The sequence below is a fragment of the Vipera ursinii genome (genome assembly GCF_947247035.1).
Source record: "Vipera ursinii genome assembly, chromosome: 4".
NCBI classification, from domain to species: domain Eukaryota; kingdom Metazoa; phylum Chordata; class Lepidosauria; order Squamata; family Viperidae; genus Vipera; species Vipera ursinii.
In genome coordinates, this window is record NC_139514.1 from 15,547,405 (window position 1) to 15,570,187 (window position 22,783).

General features: G+C 36.4%; 1 protein-coding gene across 1 annotated transcript in view; it reads left to right on the top strand.

Moving 5' to 3' along the window:
* Nucleotides 1-962: 962 nt before the first annotated feature.
* The window catches only part of LOC310639665 (transcriptional coactivator YAP1-like), a gene marked incomplete at its 5' end in the record, with an annotated part of 109,037 nt that continues 87,216 nt past the window's right edge, over nt 963-22,783 (top strand). Inside the window, 6 exons of the mRNA XM_083361481.1 lie at nt 963-1,075; nt 6,082-6,163; nt 9,436-9,508; nt 12,015-12,181; nt 19,121-19,293; nt 20,589-20,655. Coding sequence (XP_083217607.1) covers nt 963-1,075; nt 6,082-6,163; nt 9,436-9,508; nt 12,015-12,181; nt 19,121-19,293; nt 20,589-20,655 — 675 coding nt within the window. The remainder of the gene's footprint in view (nt 1,076-6,081; nt 6,164-9,435; nt 9,509-12,014; nt 12,182-19,120; nt 19,294-20,588; nt 20,656-22,783) is intronic.

Here is a 22,783-nt window from a genome sequence, read left to right on the forward strand (position 1 = left end):
ATGTCACACCATATCAGCTCTACAAGGTAGACTAGACTAAGAATCAACAGTACGCAAAATCAAATAAATTAAATAAATTAATAATTTAAAAATTCTCTATTTCAATTTCTATTATTGATAGATATAATCATTAGAAACCAAAGGTTCTTGGGGTCTTCCATCACTTTTAAGAATGCAAATGGCTCTTGAAACCAAAATGTCTGAGAACCAGTGCTCTATCTCAATGAAGTTGAGTTCTAGCATTCTGCTCTGGTCTACCTCATAGGGTTGATTTCTACGACCTCACTCTCTTATGTGCATTGTATGTAATTATTTGTTTTGTCAAGGGGAATGCTAGTAGTCTTGCAGTTATTGGCTCTGATTTGTTTGTTTTTCCCCTCCAGCTTTTTAGCCTTAATTCTGCATGTTCACTGCTCAGAAATATTGTGATGGAGGCCACCTATATTGATCAAATGTGAAGGCTTTTCTTATCTTAACAATGCCCTTCATTTTGACTTTTGTATTTCACTGGTGAATTCTTTATTTTTGAAATAAAATTCTTAAGATTTAAAAAAACTGTGAAAAGTAATGTAAAGGGCAGAACATAAATGCTTAATACAAACAAGATATAACGCAGCCCAAAGGAGAAGAAAGTTCCATTGCATAACGCATCTTATTCCAAAGCAGGAGAGGCAAAGCCGTTTTCTCCGATCTAGAGCCTTCTTTGAGGATTGAACCATCCCCTCTGTTACTCCGAGACTGCTGGGTGGGAGGGATATAGCCCACCCTCGGCGGAGGTCAAGACTGGTAGTATACAGCACCGCGTTTCCGTCCTTCCCTTCCGTCTCGCTATTGAAGGGAGGCAAACGGAACCTTTGTCCCCGGGATGCTTGTTCCGGAGGGCCCCCAAAATACTTGGCGCCGAAAAAAAACCTGGTTCCCATGGTAACCGCTGGCGCGCGTCTAAGCGCTAATAAGCGACTATGTCGGCCTGCGGGGACCAAGGCTCGGAGGCTAGATATACTTTCCATTACCTCCGTCAGAAAAGTTTTCCGGCCTTGGAGAGCAAAGGCATACGGGAGCGGCTACTCAAATGGTGGGGAGGGCCTACTACCGTTTGTCCCTTTCTCGGCTGAATGGGGGAGAAGCAAGAAGTGAGGATGTTTAGAGAAATGGGGAGGAAGCTTGAACTTCGGTGAGCGAGCAAATCGCCACCTTTGGTCCTATTAAGATGGAAAAGGGCTAGGTTTTTAAAAAGAATTCAATTTTTATTTTGCCCTCTTTTATTTTTAAAGCTTTGCAGGTTTTATGGTAAGTTCTTTGGTCGTCCTGAGCTGCCCAGCAGAGTCGTTGAGTTAGGAGGCGTGCAAGTTGGTCACAAAGATGTTTAACTGGATTAGGCATTTTTGTCCATCTATGGGTCTTTCCGAAGGATTTGGGATAGGCAGATGTTTATTTGTCTGATGGAGTTAGAGGTATCCTGGCAGGATGTAAGCTGTTCTAAGTAAAGCTGCCTTTTGCAATTGACTGATGGCAATTTTGTCAATGTCGATTGTGTTCAGGTGGTGCTCCAGATGTTTTGAGTTTGCAGCCAAGGCACCCATTACTATTGATACTATTGCTTTTTTTTTTTTGGTCAGTCATTCTATTTGCAGATCTTTGTATTTTGTGAGCTCCAGGTTTTATAATGTCCATTATCTGGATTATTATTGTTGTTGTTGTATGGGTTTTGAAATAACAGTTCAAGGCATGGGCATTAGCAGATGATTCTCTCTCTTTGTGTCTGTGTATGTGTGTACATGTGGACAAACTAAGATTGCTTCCATTCTTTAAGATTCTAGTTAGGCTTGCAGTCAGAACATCAGGTTTGGAAATAGCTATGTTACAATCAGAATAGCAGGTTTGGATGCGGAATCAGAATAGTAGATTCTGATTGGTACTACTGCCTGCTTTTCATTTCATTTCATTTCATTTCATTTCATTTATTATATTTGTATACTGCCCTTCTCCCGAAGGACTCAGGGCGATGAACAGGGCACATATAAAAATACAGAATACAAAAATTAAAAAGAATTAAATAACCATAGAGATATATACATTTATATAGTAATTACACAACAATCAGGTGGAGCAAGAATAATTTGAAATTAATAGATTTTTATATTCTCATTTTCTATTTCTGAAAGGATTTATTTAGTCCTCCAAAAACCCTTATCAAGAACTACAGGTGCATTGTTCAATATGCATGTTTTTCAATTGATGGTTGATCTCTAATTTTACAAACATTATTTACTTCGGATTAACTGGATATTCTTTGTCCTTCTTTGCATTAGCTCAACTTCTCTGAGTCTTTGTTTGTTCACATTTGTACTGTTTTGATATTTGTACACAACCCCATCTATTTTACAAATGAACACAATTATATTTTTAAATAATTTTATTTTAAATTTAAAAGACAATTCATACTCTGATTTATATATCTATACAATTATGTTAGACTTCACAATAAGACATTCCAAATTTAAAGTTAAGACACAATGCTCAGTTAAAAAAAAGTGTATTGAATAGAGTGAGAACTGAATAGATTTGGGCTATTAGAATAACCTATGAGCTCTTATGTAACATATGATATATGACAATATAAGTGGTTGTTTCATGCCCTGAATTCAGAAACCTGTTCTATATGAGTAGTTCCAGAATTTGAATGCTGTAATTTAGCCTGTTCCAATCATTATCCCCTTACTGCCTTGTCGTGGCGAAGGGGCTTGCGTAATTCAATGAAGCTATGAACTATGCCGTGCAGGGCCACCCAAGACGGACAGGTCATAGCAGAGAGTTCTGACAAAACGTGATCCACTGGAGAAGGAAATGGCAAACCACTCCAGTATCTTTGCCATGAAAACCCTATGGACAGTACCAAAAGGCAAAACGATATGACGCTGGAAGATGAGCCCCTCAGGTCGGAAGGCGTCCAATATGCTACTGAGGAAGAGCAGAGGGCTAGTACTAGTAGCGCCAGAAAGAATGAAGCGACTGGGCCAAAGCCGAAAGGACGCTCAGCTGTGGATATGTCTGGTGGTGAAAGGAAAGTCCGATGCTGTAAAGATTTTTTCTCCATAGGAAGCTGGAATGTAAGATCCATGAATCAAGGCAAGCTGGACGTGGTCAAACAAGAGATCACAAGACTGAACATCGACATCTTAGGTATCAGCGAACTAAAATGGACAGGAATGGGTGAATTTAATTCAGATGACCATCAGGTATACTACTGCAGGCAAGAATCCCTCAGGAGAAATGGAGTAGCCTTCATAGTCAATAAAAGAGTAGGAAAAGCAATACTGGGATACAATCCTCAAAATGACAGAATGATCTCAGTTCAAATTCAAGGCAAACCATTCAATATCACAGTAGTCCAAGTCTATGCCCCAACCACCAGTGCTGAAGAGGATGAAATTGACCGGTTCTATGAAGCCCTACAGCACCTTATAGAACTAACACCAAAAAATGATGTCCTTATCATCATGGGGGATTGGAATGCTAAAGTAGGAAGCCAAAAGATAACCGGAATAACAGGCAAGTTTGGCCTTGGAGTACAAAAAGAAGCAGGGTACAGGCTGATAGAATTTTGTCAAGAGAATACAATGGTCATAGCAAACACTCTTTTCCAACAACCCAAGAGACGGCTCTACACATGGACATCACCAGACGGTCAACACAGAAATCAGATTGACTATATGCTTTGCAGCCAAAGATGGAGAAGCTCTATACAGTCAGTAAAAACAAGACCAGGAGCTGACTGTGGCTCAGACCATGAGCTTCTTATTGCAAAGTTTAGGCTTAAACTGAAGAAAGTAGGGAAAAACACTAGGCCAGTCAGGTATGAATTAAATCATATCCCTGTTGAATATACAGTAGAGGTGACAAATATATTTAAGGAATTAGATCTGATAGACAGGGTGCCTGAAGAACTATGGACAGAGGTTCGCAACATTGTACAACAGGTAGCAACCAAAACCATCCCAAAGAAAAAGAAATGCAAAAAAGCAAAATGGCTGTCTGAGGAAGCTTTGCAAATAGCTGAGGAAAGGAGGGAAGCAAAAGGCAAGGGAGAAAAAGAAAGATATGCCCAATTGAATGCAGAATTCCAGAGAATAGCTAGAAGAGATAAGAATGCCTTCTTAAATGAACAGTGCAAAGAAATAGAAGAAAACAATAGAATAGGGAGGACCAGAGATCTTTTCAAGAAAATTGGAGAGATGAAGGGAACATTCAATGCAAAAATGGGCATGATAAAGGACCAAAATGGCAGGGACCTAACAGAGGCAGAAGAGATTAAGAAGAGGTGGCAAAATTACACAGAAGAACTATACAAGTATGAGCTTAACATCCCTGATAATCACAATGAGGTGGTCACTGACCTCAAGCCAGACATCCTGGAATGTGAAGTGAAGTGGGCCTTAGAAAAGCTGAGCAACAACAAAGCTAGTGGAGGTGACAGTATTCCAGCTGAGCTATTCAAAATCTTAAAAGACGATGCAATAAAAGTGCTACACTCAATTTGCCAGCAAATTTGGAAAACTCAACAGTGGCCACAGGATTGGAAAAGATCAGTTTACATTCCAATTCCAAAGAAAGGCAGTGCCAAAGAATGTTCAAACTATCGCACCATTGCACTCATTTCTCACGCTAGTAAAGTTATGCTTAAAATCCTACAAGCTAGACTCCAGAAGTACAAGCAGGATTTTAAAGAGGCAGAGGAACTAGAGATCAAATTGCTAACATACGCTGGATCATGGAGAAAGCTAGAGCGTTCCAGAAAAACATCTACTTCTGCTTCATTGACTATGCTGAAGCCTTTGATTGTGTGGATCATAACAAACTGGCAAGTCCTTAAAGAGATGGGAGTACCAGAACATCTTATTTGTCTCTTGAGAAACCTATATGTGGGCCAAGAAGCAACAGTGAGAACTGGACATGGAACCACTGATTGGTTCAAAATTGGGAAAGGAGTTCGGGAAGGCTGTATACTGTCGCCTTGCCTATTTAACTTATATGCAGAGCACACCATGAGAAAGGCAGGGCTAGATGAATCAAAAGTTGGAATTAAGATTGCCGGAAGAAATATCAACAACCTAAGATATGCAGATGATACCACTCTAATGGCAGAAAGTGAAGAGGAACTGAAGAGTCTCTTGTTGCGAGTGAAGAAGGAGAGTGCAAAAGTTGGGTTGAAACTAAACATTAAGAAAACCAAGATCATGGCATCCGGCCCTCTCAATTCCTGGCAAATAGATGGGGAAGAAATGGAGGTAGTGACAGATTTTATTTTCCTGGGCTCCAAGATCACTGCAGATGGGGACTGTAGTCAAGAAATTAAAAGACGCTTGCTCCTCGGGAGGAAAGCCATGGCAAATCTAGACAGCACACTAAAAAGCAGAGACATCACCATGTCAACAAAAGTGTGTATAGTCAAGGCTATGGTCTTCCCAGTTGCAATGTATGGCAGTGAAAGTTGGACCATAAGAAAGGCTGAGCGCCAAAGAATTGAGGCCTTTGAACTCTGGTGCTGGAGAAGACTCCTGCGAGTCCCTTGGACTGCAAGGCGATCAAACCGGTCAGTCCTAGAGGAGATCAACCCTGACTGCTCTTTAGAAGGCCAGATCCTGAAGCTAAAACTCAAATACTTTGGCCACTTAATGAGAAGGAAGGACTCACTGGAGAAGAGCCTAATGCTGGGAAAGATTGAGGGCAATAGAAGAAGGGGACGACAGAGAATGAGGTGGCTGGATGGAGTCACTGAAACAGTAGGTGTGAGCTTAAATGGACTCCAGAAGATGGTAGAGGACAGGAAGGCCTGGAGGAACGTTGTCCATAGGGTCGCGATGGGTCGGACACGACTTCGCAACTAACAACAACAAAAATCATTTATAGAAATGATGCAAAAACCATTGTATATCAGGAATAATTATGTTAATATTTCACTTGCAATGGTATTTTTTTTCTTCCTAGGCAGCTTTTGTTGTATACTCAAACTCCTTTTGAATAACTGTTTACTGTCTTATTAGATATCATTTATAAACTAACATTAGTGTTTCTTTACAGGTCCATGGATGGCAGAATCACAGCACAGGCATTCAGTTTTGATCAGAATCTCAAAAGCTACCAACAAGATGATTTTCTGATGGTAGTTACCCAAATTTTATTTATTATTTAAATGATTACTCATTTATTTATATTCCCCTTATTCAGTGGGAACTTAAGCTGGCATGTAAGGAGATATCCCCTCATTTTATTCTCAGAATATTCCTATAAATTACAGAATGACTCAAACGTAATCCAATGAACTCCACCATGAAGGGGTGACTTGAAACTGGATTTCTTCCATTCTGGACCAGTTACTTCATTACTATCCTACTTTTCAATATTAAATTAAATCGTTCAAAGTAGAATGTCATAAATATTAAAAAGAAAGTAAGAATATAATCAACAGCCATACTCATATAGGCAGTTAAGAATTATAGTATATACTAGATATGCCTCTGTAAACTGTTGCATAACAGCAACGAAAAAAAATTGCCTTTGAAGAAAGGGATGTACCATCAGTGATATGTTTTCAGCTATTGTAAAAACCTGCATGGCTTTTACAATTAGTCGTAACATCAAAACTGTGAGTATTTTTCTAGGTGGTGAGAAGATTTCTCTGCATGCCATTTATTGCCAACAAATGTATATCCTGAGGCTGGCATAGATTAACATCCTCAAAATAATTAATAGGAAAATACTTATATAAGGCCCTTCTTTTTGATTAACATATTTATAAATCTGTTTGTGTATAGATATGTGTATAGCAGAGTAAGATAAAAGAATAGAGTGCTTTCTTAAGTTTTGCATTAATTCTGTGTATATGCAGTGCTTTTTTTTTGTAAAAGAAAAAGGCTCCCAAACTCACACATGTCATACAACCCTCCTTGCCTACCCTACAAGGTTCCATCCAAAAAAGGTGCCGGAACTCTGTTCTGAGCGTTCTGTGACAAAAAAAGCTATGTGTATATGTGTGTGTACACACACACACACACACACACACAATATATATATAATAAGGAACTTACTAAGGCACCGTGCTTCTTAATTAGAATGTCAGTTAATAGTAAATAAGCTCCCCAAGAAGACAATGTGTTATTTTTTTTTATCTTTCTCAACTCAGTATGCTCTAGGATTCTTTTATGATTAGTGGCTACATACAAGATGTCTCAAAGATGCTTTTTTTTTTTAAGACAACTGGACTGTTTTTTCTTTGGGAAAGAAGAAGAAAATATTTCGCTTCTCATCCAAGAAGCTTCATCAGTCCTGATGGTGTGGGAAATAGAAGGATAGGGACTGACATTTGAAACTGGATGGTGCGGGAGGGGGGGGGTTGGGGAATGGAAGGATAGGATTTGATAGGATGGTGGGCAGTGGTTGTGGAAGGCTTGTAAATAGAATCCTTTGCAACTGTCAGTACCTATCAGAATCTATCCTTCCCTTTTTGGAAGAGAAGCAGAACATTTTTTCCCCTTAAGGATAAAACAGTCCAGTTGCCTTTTGAAAAGGCACCTTTGAGACAGCTATGACCTGGGTGACTGAGAATCTCCACAGACGTATATACAAAATGAGATTTGGGTTCTCATTTTCACAGGGCAAGTTAAACATGAAGAGCCATCTCTTTTGTTTTGTTTTGCATTGCATTACATACAGTAATAAGATTCTTGGTGATATACAAACCTATAAAAATATCCATAAATCTGCACGGTACATATAGATAGTACTAGGGCAGGGGTCAGCAACCTGAAACAGTGAAAGAGCCACTCGGAACCGGTTCCCTCACCGGAAAAACTGGGAGCCGCAAAAAATGTGTATGCATGGGCGTACATGCGCGCATGCGCAGAACAGGGTTTGACTGAAGAGTGGAGCCAAGGCGAGATATGCACCTACCCTGCATATTTGAATTGATTGGTTAAACTTTTTTAGTCCCACTTTTTTTTTGGACTGCACATGGCAGAGGACTGGGAGCCGCAGGAGATGGCTGAAAGAGCCGCATGCGGAGCCGCGGGTTGCAGAGCTGTGTACTAGGGTTACAATGGTGATTGGGAATGGGATTGCAGTCACTAATAGTCTCCCCTTAATTTATTCAGTGTATGTGATGAATAAATAGGGAGGGAAACTACATTGGAAATAAGTGGTCTTTTAAAACTGGAGGCAAAAAATATAAATCTTTGCTGTACTGATAATATTATTCTGATTGTTGAAAATACAAATGATCTACAAGCTTTAGTAAAAGAAGTCCAGGAACACAGTGAAAAAAGGAACTGAGTTAGATATAAAGCTCTAGCTAATGGCAATAGGTACAACAACCGGCTTTAGAAAATACATTGAAGACATTAAAATAGTGGATAGCTTCTCCTTTTTAGAATTGATTGTCAGCCAGCAATCAAGAAGTACTTTGCAAACTAGAATTTGTCAGAGTAGTAAAAAAAGGCCTTGGCAACATGATCAGATGCTATAATAAGTCAATCATCTATAAATATCAATCTTGTAGGAGATTATTTTCCTATGAGCTCTTTGGAAGTAAAAAAGCAAAATAGAAAACGTATTATCATCTTTGAACTTTGGTGATAGAGTAGACTTACGAGAATACCATGGATAGCCAAATAAATAAATGGATCATCATACAAATGGATCCAGAATTCTTTGAGGCACAAATCACCAGGCTTAAATTATCATATTTTAGACCCATTATGCAAAAATCTAGCTCTCTTGAGAAGTCTATTATACCAGAAAAGGTAAAAGGAAAGAAGAGGATACTAACAACTAGGTAGATGGACTTGATTATGGCAGAAATGAATGCAGATTTGGAAGTCCTGAAGGTTAGAAAGAGGTCATCCTGGAGAAAATTTATTTATGGAATTCTGATTTGAAGGCGCATAATCAATAGTGATTAATGTATAGGGTTATGTTGATCTGGAGTGTGAAGTAGCTTCAAAATGATGAGTAGTGAATTGGAGCTTAGAAAAGAACTTGAATGTTATATGCTGCTTTTAATTTTTTTATTACTATACTGTGTATAGTATCAAATAATATGGTTATTTGATTATAATTATGGTTATTCCATAATTCTAATATTTTTCATTCATAGAAAAATCATGTTTTTGGCATGACAAGATTTTGAAGCAAGTGGCCAGACTTCTCTGGTTTATAAAGAGACGTGTATATATCTTTATATATCTTTATATTACAGATTTCATCATTGGAGTGATTACAGCCTCCCCACATGAATAAAATCCAATTTGGAAGGTAGTCCCAAATTCCAGACATTTGGAAGTACGCAGCGTCTGATAGTTGTCATCTAATTTAACATGCCTGTCAGATATTTCATAACAGAATCTAATTAATGACTTGTCATTGTCTCTATACTTCTAGGCGTTTTTTAATCACTCAGAGGTTAACAGCAATTTGAAATTGCTTTCATCATCTGGACAGTGGACTACATTAAGTAAGTAGAGGATATTTAAGATACGTTTTTCTTGTCTTTTAAACCTTCTTTCAGTGTAATTATTTTACTCTTGCAGCCACAAAGCTTGCAACTGATGTTATCTCGATAACATAATTACAAAGATGAACATGTTACTGTTAAATTGATAAGGGACCTATACTGGATTTTTTTTTCTTCAGAACCCTTTATTATATGCTTTAATGTTTTTGGTTAATGATTTGTGATGTTGATTTGAATTATAATTCTATTTTTTTTAAAAAAACTGATACCAATCAAATGTGAATGTAGTAACACATTAAACAGAACATTTTGGGGCAGATTCTAGAAATTCATAACATAGCTTAGTATCTGACTAAGTGAGTGCAGGTCCTTAGCTGAGGTTTGTAGATTTCTTGATATTAGAATTGATTGAGGATTTTTGTTCTGTTCTGTTCTTCTAACTATTCACCTATAAGTCATTAGCTAAGGTCTGTTGAAGAGTCATTATGTCTTAATTTGTTTCTTTGGGGTAGTAAAACATACTTTGTATTTTGTATTTATTCCAGGCTATACTCAAGAATGTAAATGTAACTTTTCAGTTTGAAAAGTTTCCAAAAGTAATCTTGGAGAAAAATATCCTGATATTCCTTCAGGATTCTAGTGGCATGGCCATGTGTAGAAATCAGCAGATTAAACTTTACTTTGCAATTACTTGCATTTACCTAAAAGAATCAAGTTTGCATTGTGATGTGATCCATGATCCAGTTTTGTCACTAGAAGATCAAGGGAGCTGTGAACAAAAAAAAAAGGGATGATCAGCACCTATATTTGGTTAATTTCCAGATTAGATTTACAATATATTGTCCATAATTATACATTTGGATAATTATTTATTAAAGAAAGATGCTTCTTCAATGATTTTATTCTCACAACACAATAAAGGTTTTCTGTCTGTCTGTCTGTCTATATCTATCTATATCTATCTATCTATCTATCTATCTATCTATCTATCTATCTATCTATCTATCTATCTATCTATCTATCTATGAATTTTCAATTGCCTAGGTTTGCTGCATATACTGAGCCATGTAACTAACCACAATGGCTAAATTCTTGCAATTAATACACTACAGACCAACTAACCACATTTTTTTTTCAGTCCCATTTTTTTTCAGTCTTTCTCCGAAGACTCAGGGCGGCTTACAATCTAAAGTACAAATCAATGTGCTTAGCAATAGCCTTCATTCTATGTATATGCCTGCTTATTAGGGCTTTCGTGCCCCCCCCCAAGCGGCATTATTACAAAGTCAGCTTATTGCCCCCAACAATCTGGGTCCTCATTTTACCTACCTCGGAAGGACGGAAGGCTGAGTCAACCTTGAGCCTGGTGGGACTCAAACCTGCACTAATTGCAGGCAGCTGGTGTTACTTAAGGAGGCATTAGCCCACTGCTCCACCAAGGCTCTTTTAGTTTAGTAAATTAATCTAACTTCTTTTATTTTTTTAAAAAACAAACAAACTATTGGCTTCAAGGCCTGATTGGCCCTCAACTGCAAATTAAAGTATTGGTGTTTATTTATTAGTGCTGTACGTGTCTTCGGACTGGAGGAACTGTTCCCGTTCAGATCAGTTTAGCTCTAACTAACATCTTCAAAGATTTTACAATTCCACTCACTAGGCACTGCATACAACTGGCAAAAGAGCATTCTAGATATGTTGTCCTAAGCATAGACATTTCTTCCCAGATGTGTAATTCTCAGTGCCGGTTTAATTATAGTTTTATTATGTTGTATAATATTTGCATTTTATAATATGTTAAATTTCCAGAAGAATTTACAGCATAAGGATAATATAAAAATGTTTTATTTCTTTGTTCATTTCACTCACACACACACACATGGATAAATCAAGAAAAAAATCTCAGTCAACGCCTTTTCTTTACAAGTATTGCTGGATGCTTTTAAATCTATTTTTTCAGTTAGCATTGTTTCTTTTTTCCATCTTAACTTTTACTTAGAAGTAAAGATATGTACTTGCTGTTCAAAAAACAATTATATGTAATTTTTTCTAGAAAATTACTTGAATGTTTCCTGTTCACTTCAATAGCACATTGACAAGAGGCTTTTAAGACTGAGGCTGTTTAAAAATACATATACAGTAAAAAAAAGTGCATTTAACAGAAAAAGTTCAAGGTCTGGTATTTGAGCTATAATGTTATAATATATTATTAAAATGTATCATCCTAAATAAGTAAAGGCAATATTTTATTCTATGTTAACTTGAATTATAATGGGTTATGCAAGGCAATCTATTGAAGATATAACTGTTTTTGATCTCTTCTTTTCTATCCCCTCCCCTCTCCTCTCCTTTCCCCTTCTCCTCGTCTCCCCTCCATAGAAAAAAGAGCTGGAGCATGAATTAAATGGAAAGCCAGTTTGGGGTAGTGGTTAAGGTGCTGGCCTAGAAAACAGGAGACATTGTAGACCTGTAAGTGAAAGATATCATGCAGATGCCTTTTATCTTTCAGATACTAAAGTGAAAAAAGTGGACGCCAAGAATATTCCGTGTACCCAAGTTTCTATGTCATTTTTTGACCGATTATACTGTGAAGGACTTGTCCGAGAAAATGGGACTATTGTAAAGTGTTTTGATGAATACCATGATGAAATTCCTATTGCAGATGAGCTGAGAAAGGTTAGTAAGTGTATTTTTAATCTCTTGCCAACATGCACATGTTGAGCCTTGTGAGTAATTTTTATCATCCATCTATATTTTCTTAGAGTTGTTGTCTTAGAGTTGAAGTAGGAATTATCAACTTTAGGAGAAAAGGAAATAAATCAAAAATTGGTTCAGCTGCAGTTCATCAGTAGGAGGTTGTTTTACAAATAGCACGGAGTTTACTTTTAGTATGAATATATAAGTAGTTCTTTTTGTTTCAGTGGAAGGTAATTAAGTCCCCTGAAATACTGCAGAACGATTCTATAGATTTTAGATATTTATTTTGCAAACTACATTCAGCTGTGATGGGCCTATGCTATGACCAAGGTATATACCTTGACAGAATATGGACCAAAAAGTTATTTTCTTCCAAGGCCCTTAATTACAAAGTTTTCTGAATGGAATAGCCAGGCTCTTGCAATTGTAAACTTTTTCAGTCCATTATCTTCATGCAAGCAGACACATTAACAGGAAGTGGACTATTTTAATAGACTTTCCTCAAGAATTTCACCAAGGCTAGGAAATAATCCTCATCTTTTTATTATATATTATATCTATGAGTGAATGCAAAACAGAATAACAGAGTTGGAAGGAACCTTGGAGGTGTTCTAGGCTAGTGCCCTGCTCAAGCAGGAGACCCTATAGCATGTCAGACAAAGGGTGGTCCAATCTTTTCTTAAAAACTTCCAATGATGGAACACTCACAACTTCTGAAGGCAAAGCGTTCCACTGTCAGAAAATTTCTCCTTAGTTCTAGATTGCTTCTCTCTTTGATTGGTTTCCATCCATTGCTTCTTGTCCTACCTTCAGGTGCTTTGGAGAATAGCTTGACTCCCTCTTCTTTGTGGCAACCCCTGAGATATTGGAACACTGCTATCATGTCCCTCCTCACCCTTCTCTTCATTAAACTAGATATACCCAATTCCAGCCACCGTTCCTTATATGTTTTAGCCTCCAGTACCCTAATCATCTTGGTTGCTCTTCTCTCCATTGTTTTCAGAGTCTCAGCATCGTGTTTATATTGTGGTGACCAAAACTGGATGCAGTATTCTAAGTGTGATCTTACCAAGGCATTATAAAGTGGTACTAACACTTTACGTGATCTTGATTTTATCCTTCTGTTAATGCAGCCTAGGATCGCATTGACTTTTTTGGTGGCTGCAGCATACTGGTGGCTCATATTTAAGTGGCTGTCTACTAGGAGTCCTAGATCTCTCTTGCAGTTGCTGCCATTGAGCCAGGATCCACCTAACCTGCTCCTGTACATTTGTTTTTTCTTGTCTAAGTTTTAAACCTTATTTTTCTCTTACTTACTTTTAAATTTCATTTTGTAAGATAGAGCCCAGTGTTCAAGTCTGTCGAGGTCCTTCTGGATTGTGAGCCTATTTACTGGAGTGTTGACTATTCGTAAGATTGTCAAGATCTTCAAAGTCAACTAATTGCTCAGTTCTGGCTTATGGTATAGCTGGTTGTTGAAATAGGACTTTCAAGTCCATTCTCAACTAGGGAAGTTCATTGGAGATTTCAATTGGCTATTATCCAACAGCCAAATTTAGGTCTACAGAAGAAATGTGGAAATAACATGAAGACAGATTCTCATCTAAACTGCTTTAGTTCATGAAGGAACTCTAACAAAGTCACTATTGAAGCATTTTTTATATCATTTCCTATTATTAGCTGGGGTGAATGAAATTTAGTTGCAAACATTCAAAAGGTGCCACTAACAAAATATACATTTTTTCCATACCATTAAATAAGGGAAGTTATATAACATATATGCAATTGTCTTTATCTGCCGTGTCTCCAAAGAATCTTTTTTTTTGCAAAGAAATCTGTTAACTGCTATTTTTATATATATTCAATTTTTTTGCAAATAAAAAATGAAAAGATGAAAAAAAATAAGACTCCTGTTTGAATCAGTCAAAAGATTTTTTATTGCTGTTAATAGCTGGAATGGATTTCATAAATGTCAGTTTCTTTGCATTGAAATAAATCACACTGTACAAAGTATTTGTGTACTCTCCTATAGTTTTCTTTGTCCACCTATTGGAATATTAATCATGTTTTAGGTTGTAGCAGAATGTTACATTAACGCCACTTCTAATCCACTAGCCCATGGATCCAGTTGCTTTTTCCGCAAATAAAGCGTGGACTTTTTCTTTTCCATCGAAGATATAAACAGTATAATTAATATGAACAAGCAGAAAGGGAAACAATGACACAATTGTTTTTCATCCTACCCTGTGAAGTTTTTTTTTATATATTTGACAATGAAAGGAATTCAGTGCTGGATCACACCAAGCTGTATTTATTCCAGTCCTGCAGTTTAGTTTCCTTGGGAAGCTTATGGATAGAAGCCGAAGGTGATTATTTGCTATGTCTTAACATTTTTGATCACAGAATGCTTTTATTCCTAGATCGATCAGGTATATTATGAGGGCCTTGTGCACATAAGTCTACTACATAGTAAACATTCTCAAAATCCTTTGCTATTTGATAATGATGTAAGTATTTAGTTTCCTACAACTGTATTTGGCCATCATATTCTGACATATTGTAAGGGCTGCAATGAACAGATTATATGCTTGAAGCATGATATTTTTATATTCCTTCCATTAAAAAATGTTTTGGCAACTGCTGTTTCATCAAGGGAGGGAGCCAGAAACTTGCTCATAATGATTTTTTTTACTTCTATAAAATCAATATTTCTTCTCTCTTCAGTGAGTTTTTCCTGAACTTCTTGCTGCCCTCATTGACATTTAACTGCTCCATTTCCTTGATAACCCAGCTTTGCAGAATGGAACAATAGGTCCTTTTATAATTTTTTCTTCCAGCATGATCTAGGCAAACTTCTCTGATTCAAGGGTGGATTATATGTCTCCTGTGGTTATAAACGTACAATTATAGAACCAAGGGAATATATGTGTTTCAATACGTGCAATCCAAGTGTCAATGATAATGTTTCTAGGGAAAGGTATAGTTCAGAATTGCTTAGCACATATGACTCATTTCAATCTTAATAAGTAGGTTGGTTTTTCAAACATATATACATATCTAGCATGGTATTCCCTTTCAGAGTAAGCAATATTATGCAAGCACAAAAAGAAGGTAAGAAATAGGTCAGAGAAATTAAAGACTGATAAGGGGGGGGGAGGAAAAGTAGGTAAATCTAGCTTACATCAGCAACATTCAACATTCAGTATCCAGCTCTATATTTTTCTCTATAAACTGCCTGTGCTTCCACCATGACCGTTCTCTGTCCATTGCCTTGCCATATTCCCTCTTAGTGTTGAACCATTAGTTAAGCATTTGATTTATTCTTAGTAATGATGTGCTTGCATCATACAGACAGCCTTCCATCCTATATTCATGTAAGCATTCCATAATTCAAGCCTATTCAGTTTACTATACATAAGTTTGTCTGAATTAACAACCTATAGCAAATTTTCTCATATTCATACATTTCACAATGACTGTTAACACAAGTTTGGTCTGCATACTCTCCTTCCTATCACAAAGCCACATTTCTCTTATTTTGCACCTCAATATCTCACAATTTTTCAATCAAAATTACAATAATTACTGTTCAGGATGCACTTAATGACCTCTTTCCCTTTTAGGGTTTTTTTTCCTTTCATTTACTGTTGCCCTCTAAGGATGTGGTCAATTCTGAATCCATCTTACTATAGTACCAGCTAGCTTTGTCATTATATTTTATTAAGAATAACAGAAGGCATTTTGTTAATGATTTTGCTGAGGGCAAAGTACATGACATCTGCAGCATTCCCCTGATCTACTAAGCAAAGAGCTCTGTCAAAGAAAGAAAATGCAAAAAGGGAAAAAAATAATCTGGCAGGATTGTTTGTGGCAAAGTACTCAGAAAGGTTTTATAGACATTACATTGATTGGTTGGTAGTTTCCTCCTTTCTTTTTTTGAAAATGAAGGAAACGTTTGCTCCCTTCCAGGCTTCTCAGTTCTTGCTGTCCTTGGAAATTTATTTGTACAGAGCACTAAGTTATTTATATGATGATCTCTGTTAATTCCTTTAATACCCTAGGATGGAATCTATTTGGCCTCAGAATCTTGAATACCTTTAAATAAGTTTTCTTATTCTGTCTATTCTGTGGTTTCCTCATTCCCCAGTAGCATAACAGTGACCAACTAGGACTCCCATTTTTCTCCTGTAAAGCGACTTATGTAAAATATGAATTAAGTTGTAAAATATGAATTAAGATATTTTGCCTTTTTACTAACTCATATTTTCTCCTTTAATACTCACATTTTCTCCTCAGAATGCTCCTAAATCCTCTTAGATTTCCTGTTTCTTGTTTGTGGTATTTGTCACAAGACCCAACGCCTTCTAAACTAGATTATTTTTATTATTATTTTATGGATGGAGGCCATCTTGTATGCTTCTTCCATTATTTGTTCCTCCATCCATTTCCTATAGCTATCCCTTTTTCCTTACAGCATTTTGTAGAGCTCTACATGTATCTTTAGCATTTCTCTTTAGATTTCTGTTTTTTTCCTTCTTGTAGAACTTGTTTGCCATTTTTGTTTTACTGTTTTATTTCATCAGATTTCCCATTCTTCTGGACACTTTTCTCCTTTCAATTGCTAGCCATTAGAATTAGTCTTATCTTACCTCATAATTCATCCACAATCTGTTTAGAAAAACAAAAAAGTCTCACTATTTTGTTCCTCTTCTGGCAAAACAAATTTAAATAGCATATTTGCTTTCCCCCAAGATTCTAGACACCTTTAATTCTTCAACCAATTCTTCCCTATTAGCGAAGACTAGTTCCAGGATAGTAGAACCCCTCTATTTTTCCTCAGCTTTCTGAAAAAGAGAACTTCTCAGCAAGAGAGGAAAAAGCTTGATAATCCTCTGGCTCTTAGATGTCAGGATAATTGAAATAATGATGACAATAACAGACTTATATAGGAGTGGCTGATACTTATTGAATCTACAGACCCCTCACATTCTGGACATAAATTGCTTCAACTCCTCTCCTCAGAACACTGCTATAGGGCATTGCATGCCAAAATAACTAGACATAAAGACAGTTTTCCCCCATGCCATCACTCTGTTAAACACCAAATTCCCACAGCACTGTCTTATCTCTAAGGATATTTAGCCATGTAGTAGGGCTGTATTATTATTATCTTTCTTATCTTTCCTATTACCTACTCCTACTGGTATCTTATGACTACCACTTCATTGGTTGTATCTTACGATTTATAGAATAGAATTCTTTATTGGCCAAGTGTGGTTGGACACACAAGGAATTTGTTTCCAGTGCATAAGCTCTCAGTGTACATAAAAGTAATAGTGGTAATCATGATCATATACAACATGAAAATACATTCATCATAAATCATGAAATACAACACTTCATCATAAATCATAAGATGCAACACTTAGTGATAGTCATAGAGCACTAGCTAAGCAAACAACATAAATCATACTAGGGTACAACAAAAAAAAGCACCACAATATAACTTGTAAGACACAAGCAGCAAGTTATAGTATAAGAAGATAAGGATAGGTAATAGGAAAGATGAGGAGTATCATAGTAATACAGCTTTACTAATATTTTGACAGTGTTGTAGGAATTAGCTGTTAAGCAGAGTGACGGCATGATTGTATCTTATGATTTATGACATCACTTTGTTGATTGTATGCGTACTGAAAGCTTATGCACCAGAGACATTTATTGTGTGTCAAATCACATTTGGCCAATAAAGAATATTCTATTCTATTCTATTCTATTCTATTCTATTCTATTCTATTCTATTCTATTCTATTCTATTCTATTCTATTCTATTCTATTCTATTCTATTCCATTCCATTCCATTCCATTCCATTCCATTCCATTCCATTCCATTCCATTCCATTCTTCACAGTGCTTTACAACACTCTAAGCAGTTTACATCTACCACTCAGTCATTTCTTCCTCTTTTAATCTCTTTCTTGTTCTCTTTGGCCAGATGCTTTGTGAATATCTTTTAATATACATTATATATTTCTTTCATCCTCATTTTTGCAGCAGCCACTTTCATATGTGTGTTTTCCTCGATCTACGGCCTTTTTTACTTTATTATTCCTTCAGGCATTTTATATACTTCCCATTAATGCATTTGCACCCATTTCCATGACACCCTATAATGTTCTTTTCATCAAGCAACTTTAATATATTCTTTTCCCATATCTACTTTCCATTTCATCCGCTATTCTATTATATTCTCCTTCAGTCTTTAATTGCCCAATCACTTTTCTGAATTCTCTCATCTTATTCCAGCCCATCCATACATGTCATTATACTGCATATTAATGCTGGACTTATTATTTCCATTCTGCTTTAATTCTATTTTCACTTTAGTTTATTTGCTTTCTTCCAAGTCCATTTGCCCCTAAGATATACTGTTGATCATGCCAATCTGTTTCACATTCAGAGCCTCTCTATTACCCTAATATCTTTCAGTGATTGTTGAAGATTTTATTACAGAAACAAAAAAAAGTGTCTGTGTATTTTTTCATTCATTTGTAGTATGAAAAGTTTTAACTTGAACCACGTAGTTGAAATACATCTTTTTCTAAGCACTATCATTCTCATTCCTAGTTCTTCAAATGCCCCAATCTGTTTTATGTTCTCTCTCATATTCAGGTCAACTAATGAATAATTTATCCTCAGATTACATTTATTCAGAATGTGGTCCAATTTTCCTAAAACCCATTTCTGGTTCTTCTGTTGTCACCATTCATTGCAACATATGTACCACTCCATGATTCTACTTACTGTGCATGTCTGTACAGAAAACACATTGGGAATCCAGGTGAATTTATCTTTGTATATCTGAGGTAATTAAAATATTTCCCAACTCACCTTGCTTTTGCTTTTTGTTTCACCAAGGTACTACTTCTGGATGATTCAGACCACTATGACTTATTCAGTCATTTAGACCGTGAAGAGTTTCTTTTTTGCATCTTTAAACACCTTTGCCTTGGAGGAGCTTTCTGTCAATATGAAGATGAAGTCGGCCCATACTTAGAAACCACAAAATCTTTATATAAGGATCTAGTGAGGTTTGTTCCTTTTATGTAACCAATTTTCCCATTTATTTTTCAACTGTTCATCCAGATCAGAGGTAGGCAACCTCGGCTCTTTTATGACTCATGGACTTTAACTCCCAGAATTCCTGAGTCAGCTGACTCAGGAATTCTGGGAGTTGAAGTCCATGAGTCATAAAAGAGCCGAGGTTGCTTACCCCTGATCCAGATCTTCAGGTAAAAACTAAACATTTAAAATAAAAAATGTAACAATTGTATCGAAAGAGCATAAAAAAAGTAAATTGATACAATATAGAATTCAGCATTTAAAGTGTCTATATCCAAAGAAAGTGCTTTCCTACTGCTGAAAAAAGTACAGATTTTGTGCCAGGCAAGTGTCCTTAGAAATCCAAAGTCAAAATACAACAATATAAAATGCCCTAGTCTCACTGGCAGTGGAAAAGGTACTCAAATGTATTGGTGACAGTGCCAGGTTTGGTAACTACTGCAATTGATTTAAGGCTAGCTTGTTGGAGAAGACTCTAGGGATCCCTTGGACTGCAAGGAGATCAAATCAGTCAATCCTAAAGGAAGTCAATCCTGACTTATTTGGAAGGACAAATACTGAAGCTGAAGCTCAAATACTTGGCCACCAAATTAGAAGAGGACTCATTGAAAAAAAACCTCGATGTTGGGAAAGCAAAAGGGAAAGATGATGACAGAGGATGATATAGTTAGATGATATAGTCATCAACATACTGGGGATGAGTTTGGGCAGAACTCAAGCAGATAGTTGAGCACAAGGGAGGAGGGGGACTGGCATGCTATATGGTCCATGGTGTCGTGAAGTGTCAGATAACTTAGTGACTGAACAACAGCAAGATGCTAGCTACACTCCCATCCTAGTTCACAATTGTTGAATTTTGTACAAACTGGTGTTTCTAAATAAAGCTTATGAGTAGTACCATGCACAACATATACCATGGAGAACATTACCATAACATGAACACATGCTACTCTTCAGAAAAGCAGAGTATAGCAGATATTCTGCCTTGATCGGTGAAAGGTAAAATAAATTCTAATTGTATCCTACTTAACCATTTCAGATTTTTCTTCAGAACTTTTTCCTTTTCCTCTATCTAATGTATTTCATCATTCTACTTATAACTTAGAGGTTTACTTAATTTGATTTTTTAAATTTTTTTGATTTAATTTGATCATCTTGTTAGGAATCAGTTTATCTTAAGATTCCGTTTTATTTGTTGGACCAAAGTTTTAAGTAGCCCAGCTGACTTTGTTAAAAGCTGTTTTGTATTTTTTATGAATTTCAGTGTACAAAAGGATCCTGAAACAAAGAACATAAACATAGTATCTACTGTCTTTAAAGTCTGTACTTATGTAAGTATCTTGTTAAAGCAGTATTAAATATGTAACATTTTTGGTATAATTTGAAATAAGATTACATGTAAGAGTAATCCAAATAAGTATCACCATTTATGTTTAAACTGAATCAATCTCGTTAACAATAGATTGGTGTACAATATATACAATACCCAAACACAATCACACACATTTATTCATGTCTATGGAGGTTCTTAATCATATAGGTCTTGGTTGTCCCAAAGGTGCTTTTCCAAAAGGAAACTAGATTTTCTTGTGTTTTTTTTCTTGAAAATGTTTCACTTTTCATCCAAGAAGCTTCTTCAGTTCAAATTGACTGGTGGGAATGGAAGGATTTATATTCTTTGCAGCCATTTGGTTGTTATCTCTCTGAGAGTCGTTGGGGCCACTTGGAAGTTTATCTGTACTCTCAGAGTCATCTGAATCAGAGGACAAATGGGTGTGGAACCTTTTTGGGACTGCTGAAAGGACTGTGTTGTAGACAGGAGATAGGTGGTGTTGTATCCCTCCCCCTCTGTTGAGAGAGGGATGTTCAATTTTAACAACAGATGGTCTAACATAGGCCATCTGATGAGAATGGTATCACTTAAAAAAATAAATTGTATTGTCAATTTAATTTTTGGAGATTATGATGATATACCAGTTAACTTTATATTTTTCTTTAGCTAATTATAAAAAGTAGATTTCTGGATTAATATGGAACACATATGAGAGATATGTTCTGCTTATGATTTAAACATCAAAATGTCTTGCAGTTCTTAGGCTATTTTAATAATAATATATAAAATGAAAATTATTCCCATTTTACAAATTGGAGAGTTAACTGTAACTTGGTTACAAATTCTATTAAGGTTCATTTGGAAAACCTCTATATTTTCTGCAGAACATTTTGTGTGAGACAAATAGTCTGATTTGTGTTGAGTCAGTGTTCATCCTCATGTTGCAATAACTGCAGCACAAACATGTCTCACTAATCATTCTTAAATGACATGTTTTTATGATACTGCTTTTAGCTCATTCCCAGTCTGCAGTGTAGACAGCTTAATATTGTCTCAAGCTGTTACAGATTTAAAGTACTTTTTTTTTCTCTTTTCAGTGTTTACAATGAATATAATATAGGGTGCTTCATTAACAATGTACTTGAGTTTGGGGGTGATTATACGGTGTTGTAGGAAAGTTCCTTCCCACTTCACCTCACAGCTACCCTGTGCCTATCAGCCAACTTAAAAACTCCATTTGAGTGGTGAGAGACACCTCGACTGATGGAGAATGTTCAGTGCAAAACTAAAGCCATTTGGGACACATATCCCAACATGATTGCATTCCCATCATCACATTTTGATTTTTGTATTTTTGAACTGTAGAGATGAATGTATTTACGAATAAATAAGAAAGAATGCTTAATTGAGAAAAACTCACATGGTAGGCAGGATATGAAACCGAAACATAGAAAAAGATAAGGTTTATGGATTCAAAACATATTCACATATGACTCTTTGACGTCTCTAATGATGATAACGATTTTCTTAAGATTCAAGCTGCTTGCCCATCTATTCTAAAACAAAGGAACATAATAGACCAGTTCTAATCCAATATTCACACAGTGGACTTTGGGATGCTCATAAACAGCACACTTAAGCAACGTAAACACCCTTCTATTCGCTGCAATCTGATCAGTTGGGGAAGCACTGATCTAAGCAGAAGAAGACAGTTGCCCAGTGAAGCAGGAGAGCACCTCATTTTTATCAAGCCACCACCACCTATTCCACAGATCAATTGTCTTGATACCATTTTTTACAGAAGGCTAAACCAAGTGGTCTGGCCATCTGTCAAAACAGACCTTCCTCCCCAGTTCACTCCTTGATTATAAATAGTGACTTGGTGATCACTTTTCCTACCTGTACATGATCTTGATGAATGGGGAAACTGAATCAGGAATTTCCTAGTTACTTTCCACCACCTTTATGCTTTAAGGACAGTAGCATTATGTACAGTAGACAAACTTAAGATTCAGCAGTCCGGACAATATAATTGATGCCAGCATATTTTTCTACAGGCTTCAGGACCAGATGTTAACTCATTTTCATGTGGTCATGAGAAATTTGTAAATGAAACTGGTTGACTG